The 10,000-nt window shown below is 45.5% G+C and overlaps 1 protein-coding gene across 1 annotated transcript in view; it reads right to left on the bottom strand.

Moving 5' to 3' along the window:
• The window catches only part of hcfc1b (host cell factor C1b), a 52,510-nt gene that overhangs the window by 9,138 nt on the left and 33,372 nt on the right, over positions 1–10,000 (bottom strand). Inside the window, exons 25-29 of the mRNA XM_080031631.1 lie at positions 9,092–9,175; positions 6,595–6,661; positions 5,846–5,967; positions 4,484–4,618; positions 3,050–3,242 (exon numbers count right to left, since the gene is read on the bottom strand). Coding sequence (XP_079887757.1) covers positions 3,050–3,242; positions 4,484–4,618; positions 5,846–5,967; positions 6,595–6,661; positions 9,092–9,175 — 601 coding nt within the window. The remainder of the gene's footprint in view (positions 1–3,049; positions 3,243–4,483; positions 4,619–5,845; positions 5,968–6,594; positions 6,662–9,091; positions 9,176–10,000) is intronic.

Below are 10,000 nucleotides of genomic sequence, written 5' to 3'. Positions count from 1 at the left end.
CTCTCTCTCACTCTCTGTCTGTCTGTCTGTCTCTCTCTCTCACTCTCTGTCTGTGTGTCTGTTTGTCTCTCTCTCTCTCACTCTCTGTCTGTCTGTCTGTTTCTCTCTCTCACTCTCTGTCTGTGTGTCTGTCTCTCTCTCACTCTCTGTCTGTGTGTCTGTCTCTCTCTCTCTCTCTCACACTCACTCTCTCTCTCTCTCACACTCACTCGCTCTCTCTCTCTCTGTGTGTCTGTCTGTCTCTCACTCTGTCTGCCTCTCTCTCTCTCTCTGTCTGTCTGTCTCTCTCTCTCACCATGGTATCTGCACATTTTTAAAGTTCAAATTTAAAGACATTTAATACCTTTTTAAGACCTCTAAAATGAAAAAATAATACCAATACCGCGGTAACAGAAATCGACAAACTAAACTACAGTATACTCCGTAAAGGGTTGCATTAAATCTGACTAACAAATATTCAATGCACTTTAGCTAACAACTGCTGTCTAATTACAGAAAATAAAAAATGTTCAGCAGTCTGAATGAAGACAATGTCCTCCTGCATTTACCATCAAATACATAGTATAAAGGTGAGAACACACCGGGCGCGTTGGGTGTGGTGGCGGCGTTGAAAAATCCTATTTTTGCATAGGGAACCATTGGTTTAGGCGCGAGGATCCGTTGGCCACGGCAAAGCGGCGCTTTGGAAGCGTTACCAAAGCGTCAACGCGCCAGCAAAGCGTCAACGTGCCATGAAAAAAGATGAAAAAATTGAACTTTCAACGCTCCGTTGCGTGACGTTTAGCCGCGTTGGCCAATCAGCGGTGAGCTTGACCCGACGTCACAGACACGAGGACCGGAGGCGGAGGACAACACAGAGGCAAACACCGAGGAGGGAATGTATTTACGGCTGGCTGCCTGGTGCTGTATGAAGCCGCTCGGGGTTACAAGACGTGGGGAAAGTGGGGAAAGTGAACCAGGAGAATGGGCTTCCTGGTTAATTCAGTGAATATGTGCGGCTGTGCATTAGCCGATAAACCAAGTTAGCGCCGGTCGGATAGCATTAGTTAACTCACCCGGTTGTGTGCGGCCACCACCTCCATATAATGAAGCCAAACATAACGGCTTAGTCCGGGGAACTTTCACAACGAGTACAGCGAAGCACCGGTGTTTATATCTACGCCAGCCACGGTCCCCTGTCACAGCCAGGTAGGGTAATGTAGGCTAGTTGCCTTTATTTTCTACTGCCTTGCACACAATGCTGCTGTAAATGTGTTTGGTATGGTGCTGCCTTGCTGTTTGTGTTCATTTCCGAGTGGCGTGAATCTGTTTTAAGGCTATTTGTTCCGTTCAGTTGCTGTTTATTTGTCTTTTGGCACAATTGTTGGCCGTGTTGTTGTTGTTTTTGTGCGGACATGATCGCTGTTGTGTCGGGTCGGTTCTGATCGCAGCCATGGTTGATTAGGGGAATAAATATATGGGGGGGAGACTAGCTGCGAAGCGACGCGTTGAACCACTTTTTGACACAAAATGACCAAGCGCCAGATCGGGCGCGTTGGCGCCTTGGCCCAAAGCGCCAACGCGCCCGGTGTGTCTTCTCACCTTAAGAGATCACTGTAAAGGCAACCTGAAAACCCATCATTACCACCTTTTCAACCAATTATAGAACTGTATCAATTGGTTTACATTTTCTGATTAATCGAGTAACAAGAAGAGTTTAATCAATTTAGAAAATATGTTAGGTGCAGCATACAATATTTTAATTAGGCTAAATTAAAAATGGGATATTTTTTGGGGAAGAATAATCCGAATGTTCATATTTTAATTCCGTATTCAATAAATAACAAACTTAGTCCATTAACTTTCTTTTTCAGAACTTATGAGAAACTATTTAAAAATTGGTTCCACAGGGAGGTTTTTGCAATTTCAAAATCGTATGTTGGCCTAGCCACCTGTATGTAGATTTACATCTATGCTCACGAGACCTGCGGTAATTTGCGCAAAGTAATTTTTTCTTCATACAGTACTGTTGCAGGCATTCAGGTTAATAAAGCGCGGGTAATAGGGTTGTACCGATTGGCAAAGGAAACGTAGGCTACTATCTGCGATTGATGGGAGGATCGGCAATAGTTTTTATCTAGCTGTCAGAAAGGGAGTGCAGAGTGGAGAGAAAGAAAGTGACAGAAAGCAGTGAGATAGAGACCCGCGTCTCACTCCATGAGCTCACGCCAAGTCAAAGTGACCTGAATGAGTTGAATGAACGTCTGATGAGCAGCTATTTATAAATATAGATACATAAACATTGTTTACTAAACACAATCAACGTGTTGTGTCATTTGCGACAGTAGCCTACCTATATCATCAGCGGACGGGTGGTTGCGCACCTACAAGCAGCGGCAGTGTGTGGTCGCGGTCGCGGGGTGAAAGCCAGCCACGGTATTTGTCGTCCTCCCTCCACCTCTCACTGAATTTATAATAGCTTGGCATGCATTTCGCTGGGTCGTTCTCTCCTTTTTTGCTCTACCGCGGCCGACTTCAAATTCGAAAGCAGGGAACACACATTCTTCTTCTACGTTTTGAACGCGGTACCCAGCCTAACACGGCCGTACTGCCTCTAGCGTAGGTGTCGGACTTGCCGAATATCTCTGAAGTATATAAAACACCGATAAAATAAAAACATAGAAATCTAACAATTAAACTAGAAAACTAGAAAGAAACAAATAAGGCAAGCTCATTAATTCTGCCCCTGATTAAATTTAATGCCGCCCACCCAATAATTCCAGACTTTTCAAGACATTTAAGGCCTTGAATATTGAAACTTAAATTTAATGACTTTTAATGCTTTTCAAGATCCGCGGCAACCCTGCTCACTCTCTCTCTCTCACTCCCTGTCTCTCTCTCTCTCACTCTGTCTGTCTGTCTGTTTCTCTCTCTCACTCTCTGTCTGTGTGTCTGTTTGTCTCTCTCTCTCTCACTCTCTGTCTGTCTGTCTGTTTGTCTCTCTCTCTCTCTCTCTCTCTCTGTCTCTCTCTCTGAATTAACAACCAAATTATATCTCCGTGGTTCTGACCTGTGTTGGCGGCCGCCTGCAGCACGGCTTGTATCGTGGCCTGTTGTATCGCCTCCTCTGTTGCCGTGGAGACAGCCAGCTGTTCGGGGGGGGCGTTTGTTGTCAGGGTCGTTGCCCCGGAGACGGCCTCGCCGGGAGCGTCCCCTTCTGATGACATCAGCTGCTGAGGAAGACCACTGTCTGAAGAGGCAACCTGCGATAAGAGGGGTTTAGTAATGGTTATTTAGAGAGTGTGTGTGTGTGTGTGTGTGTGAGTGTGTGTGTGGGGGGGAGAGAGTGTGTGTGTGTGTGGGGGGGGGGGGAGAGAGTGTGTGTGTGGGGGGGGGGGGGAGAGAGTGTGTGTGTGTGTGTGTGTGGGGGGGGGGGAGAGAGTGTGTGTGTGTGTGTGGGGGGGGGGAAGAGAGTGTGTGTGTGTGGGGGGGGGAGAGAGTGTGTGTGTGTGGGGGGGGGAGAGAGTGGGTGTGTGTGTGTGTGTGGCAGGGGGGGAGAGAGTGTGTGTGTGTGTGTGTGAGTGTGTGAGTGTGTGGCGGGGGGGGGAGAGAGTGTGTGTGTGTGTGAGAATGTGTGTGGGAGGGAGAGAGAGTGAGTGTGTGTATGTGAGAGTGTGTGTGTGAAAGTGAGTGCATGTGTGTGAGAATGTGTGTGTGTGTGAGTGTGTGTGTGTGGGGGGAGAGAGTGGGTGTGTGTGTGTGTGTGAGTGTGTGTGGGGGGAGAGTGTGTGTGTGTGTGTGTGTGGGGGGGAGAGAGTGTGTGTGTGTGTGTGTGTGGGGGGGAGAGAGTGTGTGTGTGTGTGGGGGGGGGAGAGAGAGTGTGTGTGTGAGAATGAGTGAGAGAGTGTGTGTGTGAGAATGAGTGAGTGCGTGTGTGTGAGAATGTGAGTGAGTGAGTGAGTGAGTGAGTGAGTGTGTAAATTAAGTAAATTAGTGACTGTGTGTCTGTGTGTCTATCTGTGGTTGCGTTCCGAATCGCATACTTTCTACTATATAGTTTGTAGAAAAAAGATTTAGGATGTCCTGATTCTTGTGGCCAGATTTAGGATGGTTAGAAGTACCCGGATGTCCTACTTCATGCGGCCAAGATTGTTAGTGTTGAAAAGTGCATCCTATTTGGGCGATTCTGACCCACAATCCAGTGCGCACGTGAAGTGACGTCACATCGACGAAGCCTCCATATGAAAACAAACGGGGATGAGACGGATATGAAAGCAAGAGGCAAGATCAAGGCGCAATGTTATGATGAAATAAGAGAGTAAAAGTATGTCCCAAAAGTATGCATACTGCATCCTAACTAGATTCTTTTTATCGTCGGATGTAGTATGTAGAATAGAAAAAAGAAAGAGTCGGAGATTCGGAACGCAACCACTCTCTCTCTTACTTGAACTGGGGTTTGGTTATGTCTGTCTGTCTGTCTGTCTGTCTGTCTGCCTGCCTGTACCTGTGCGGCTGTAGTTGATGACATCACGTGATCCGATTGGTTCTCTGTCTGCATAGGCTCCTCCCCATCCGTCGTCTCCATGGCAACGGCCTCAGAAGACTCCGCCCTGCTCTCACCGACCAATGAGGAGATAGCCTGAAAAACCCACAAGCACAGAAGGGATTATTAGTGTGTGTGTGTGTGTGTGTGTCTGCGTGTGTGTGAATGTGTGTGTCGCTGTGTGTGTGTGTGTGAGTGATGTGGCTGTCTGTCTGACCCAGGTAATACCTGAAAGACAGAGCTTGCCAGCTTCATAAACCGGACAAAAGGGATTATTATGGGGAGATGATAGTGTGTGTGTTTCTGTTTCTGTGTGTGTGTGTGTGTGTATTGTTTTTACTAAGCCAGGTAATGTTCCTGGGTGAGCGTACCCATGACAAAGGGATTAAAGGTGCAGTGTGTAATATGACATCATCAAGAAAGTTCTAGAAACGCTCCCTGGGTAACCCCAACCCTTTAGAATAATAACAGAAGCTACAGTGGCCTTCAAGGACAAGAACAATTCTAAATTTCAAACAATGCACCTGATGACATTCCAACTATGACACTTTCAAGATGGCGGCACTAGGCCTTGGTCCAAAATATGCAGAAATATGGACATATATGAGACCCTTTCTAAGGGAAAAAATTATAATTCAAAACATTTTTTTCAGCTATTATGCACTAAATTAAATGTACTTATATTATAATTACTTTCTAGGAAATAAAACCCAAAATTCTACACACTGCAGGTTTAAAGGGATAGTTTGAAATTTTGGACATAGGGCTTTATTCCCAAGTTAGCCTTAGTGTTCTTTATCATTGGAGACAGTTTTCAACACATTTAATTCAGTCCTTCTAGTTGCAGAGTGCGCTCGTGCTAGGCTAGCGCACGGGATTGGGGTCTAATTAGCCTGCTACTAAAACAGTCTTACCCACTCCACAGTACACCTGAGGCTTATCAATTATAACGCCAGACTATCGATGTAAATGTCTTTTTTTTTTATGCTTTATTGACAGTTTTGAAGCGACAGAGGTGAAATGGGGCAGAGAGGGGAGAGTGACATGCAGAGAACGACCGCGGGCTGGAATCGAACCCGGGTCTGCTGCTGGGCCCGGCCCGTGGGGGCGGGGAGGTTTGGGAGGGGACGCCCTACCAACTGAGCTAAGGGCGCCCCATCAATGTAAATGTCTGTGTTGATAGAATAATTTTAGAAATTTTACTGTGTGTGTGTGTGTTTGTGTATCTGTCTGTTACTCTGTGTGTGTGTGTGTGTGTGTGTGTGTGTGTGTGTGTGTGTGTGCGTGCGTGTGTGTTACTCTGTGTGTGTGTTTGTGACTTACAGGTATGGAAGGTCCGGGTGTGGGCGTGGACTGTGTAACCGTGGTGACCGCTCTACTCTGATTGGCCGTGGTGGAGGAGGGGGCGGAGTCAGACGATGATGATGGAGGATCTGTGGAGTCTCCTGCAAACACACACACACACACACGCACACACACACACACACACACACACAGAACGGACACACACACACACACAAACAGAACGGACACACACACACACACACACGCATAAAAAAATAAATTAAATTTTATTTTTTATTTTTATTTTAATGATTTGTTTGTTCATTTCTCAAAGGGAATTTAAATGTCCTCCACTCTTACCGGTAGCTGTAATACAAGCACACACACACACACACACACACACACACACACACACACACACACACACACACAGTCACTCTTACCTGCAGCTATAATACAAGCACACACACACACACAGAGTCACTCTTACCTGTAGCTATAATACACACACACACACACACAGTCACTCTTACCTGTAGCTATAATACACACACACACACACACACACACACACACACACACAGTCCCAAACAACACACACACAGGACCAAAAGGCGCACACACACACACACACACACACACACACACACACACACACACACACACACACACACACACACACACACACACACACACACACACACACACACACACACACACACACACACACACACACACACACACACACACACACACACACACACACACACACACACACACACACTTACCTGCAGCTGTAGTCGCTGTGTTGGTGGTTCCAGTCTCGTGGGTTTCACATGGAGGATTGGAACAAACCTGGAGAGAGAGAGACAGTTAGTTTAGTTACACACACCTGTAACAGACAGACAGACAGACAGTAGGGCTGCACAATATATCGAATTTTCATCGCGATGACGATATTGGCTTCCCACGATGACGTGTACATGAATGTGCGATATTTTAAATGTGTGCTCAGCTGCGAAGCAAATCAATCCCTCCCCAAACCACTCGCTGATCATGTGCCTGTTCATGCTCCAACCTGGCAACCCCAGGTTCCCCGAGAGCTGTCAATCAAAGTCCAGTGGCTCCGCCCCCAAAGTGTGAACAATTTTCTGCCCGCATAGACAGAAAGCACTCCAAGAGCCGCGCGAAGAAGCAAGCTGCTGCTGCTTATCGCGCGAGCGAGAGCAGACATCTGCGCTTGTGAAATCACATACATCCCCTTGTTAGTCTCTTTTTTTGTGTGGGACCGGATTTATAACCCATTATTACATGACACTTTGCCAGGTCTGTTATCCAGCCAGACAGACCGCTGTCAAGAGTATAATGTATAGCGAACGGGTCACCTAAGGACCTACGTCATAGTTTTGATGGATAGACGTCCACAAACAGGGCTACTCGTTCAGAAAACAATGGAATACTTTTTCAACACGTCTTTGCATGTATCAGGAGAGCAGGGAACACAGGAGTCATGGTTAATGTCCGACAGGACTCCAGCAAGACGACGTGAGTACGTTTTGCTTCAGGCTGCAGCCCGCCATGTAAATGTTCGGCAGTCATTTTCCCCGTGAATTGTTATAGATTTTGGGGAATAATGCTTTGTTAGCTAGATGGAGCTCTGGTTAAGCATGTTGGCCGATTACATTTAGGCCTACTGTTTGTACAGTGTGCGAGTCTTGAGTTGTGTTAGCAAAACAGTAGCTCTGTGGCTAACAGCTGAGCCGGAGCCTTCAGTCAGCTGAAGCAGTCTAGCTGGGCGAGTAGACTATTCCACCGTTGCTAGTTCGTATCCTTGGTCGTTCCTATTTGCTGGCGTATTGACCTACGTTTTCATTACATAAGAACCTAGTGGGTTTGCAATGACTATTCCAGTTATTAGACAAGCTCCCAGGGTTGCTAATAACTCCATACAGTCAGTGCCTCAGCGTACACACGACCTGAAGCGAAGATGAAACCTCGCGTTGGGAGTAAAGGCATGAGAGGCAGCAACATTTAACTAACGTGTTGCTGAGTGTTACCTGCCACTTCCCGTCTCCGTCCTTTCAAATTAAATTCCGACATAGTAGAGCCATATAGGTTGTGATTTATTTTGACAGGGCGCAGCTCATAATATACTTATTTTAGTTATACATTGTGGGCACAATTTTATTTAGTTCAAAATCAAGTTTTATACACATCCATCATGCAGGTACAATGAATGGAGTAAAATATTTTATATTTTTGCTTTTAGGAGATGCAATGAGGTCAGGTGAGGAAACAAAGATGTGTTATTCAACAGAAATGTGGCACAAGGAAAAGTTAAAGCAGTGCTCTGTTGATTTGATTTTGAGTAAAGTTTTGGTGCAATATTTTGATTTATATTTTCTTTGTGGAAATGCATTGACTTCAGGTAAATATTTATTATATTTATGCAAATATATGTACATTATCAGTAATATTGCATAGCCGATCACATGGATATGAAAGCGCTGTTATGTTTACGTGACAATCCAATAAAAATATTTTACTCACTACAATTACTGAATAATCGTGGTAAAATATCGTGATATCAATATTGACCAAAATAATCGTGATAATCATTTTGGGCAATATCGTGCAGCCCTAACAGACAGACAGACAGACACACACACACACACACTAACAGTAGCACACGCTCATAGACAGACAGACAGACACGCACACTAACCCTGCGTTCCAAATCACATACTTTTTCTTTTTACTACACTACATACTAAAGTACAGAAGAGTTTTAGTCTTTTTACTACACTACATACTAAAGTACAGAAGAGTTTTAGTCTTTTTTCTACACTACATACTAAAGTACAGAAGAGTTTTAGTCTTTTTACTACACTACATACTAAAGTACAGAAGAGTTTTAGTCTTTTTTCTACACTACATACTAAAGTACAGAAGAGTTTTAGTCTTTTTTCTACACTACATACTAAAGTACAGAAGAGTTTTAGTCTTTTTATTATTTTTTTAGCATACTACAATTGACCTGCATGTATTGGGACATCCTAAATCTTTTTCTGGCATACTAAATAGTAGGGAAGCATGGGGATTGGAACGCAGGAACAGTAATAGTAGCACAGACAGGCAGACAGACAGACAGACAGACACACTAACAGTAGCACACGCACACAGACAGACAGACAGACACACACACACACACTCTAACAGTAGCACACCCACACACACACACACACACACAACCAATCAGACATCAGTATACAGGTGTGTCCTTACCTGTTGGACTTGTCCGGATCCAGCTGTAGTCGCTGTGTTGGTGGTTCCAGTCTCATGGGTTTCACACGGAGGATTAGAACAAACCTGGAGAGAGAGAGACAGTGTGTTTAGTCTATACACACACACACACACACACACACACACACACACACACACAGAGACAGACACACAAATGTAACACTTCCACTTTATCCCTACACCTTTTTTTTGGGGGGGGGGGGGCATTTTCAAGCTTTATTAGACAGTACAGAGTTGAAATGGGGAGACAGACAGACAGACAGACAGACAGACAGACAGAGAGAGAGAGAGAGAGAGAGAGAGAGAGAGAGAGAGAGAGAGAGAGAGAGAGAGAGAGAGAGAGAGAGAGAGAGAGAGATAGCTTTATTAGACAGTACAGAGTTGAAATGGGGAGACAGAAAGAGAGAGAGAGAGAGAGTGAGAGAGAGAGAGAGAGAGAGAGAGAGAGAGAGAGGGGGGGGGGGGGGGGGGGATGACCTGCAGTAAAGGTCCACGGGTCAGATTTGAACCCGCGGCCACTGCAACGAAGGCCGGAGCCAAAATGGTACACACTCTATCCACTACACCACCGCAGCGCCCCGATCCCTACACTTCTTTATTGAAAAACAACAACAACATTTGATAAGAGTATGGGTGTGTCTCTTACTGGTCTCACTCCCCCGGCCCTGTGTGTGTGTGTGTGTGTGAGTGATAGAGTGAGTGATAGAGTGAGTGAGTGAGTGAGTGAGTGAGTGAGTGAGCGAGCGAGTGAGTGAGTGAGTGATAGAGTGAGTGAGTGAGTGAGAGAGAGAGTGTGTGAGTGAGTGTGTGTGTGAGTGAGTGATAGAGAGAGTGTGTGTGTGTTAGAGTGAGTGAGTGAGTGAGAGTGTGTGTGAGTCTGTGTCTGTGTGT

The sequence above is a fragment of the Ammodytes marinus genome (assembly GCF_949987685.1).
Source record: "Ammodytes marinus genome assembly, chromosome: 7".
NCBI lineage: Eukaryota > Metazoa > Chordata > Actinopteri > Uranoscopiformes > Ammodytidae > Ammodytes > Ammodytes marinus.
Note: the sequence above shows the minus strand (reverse complement) of the source record. Positions and strands in the feature narration are given on the sequence as shown.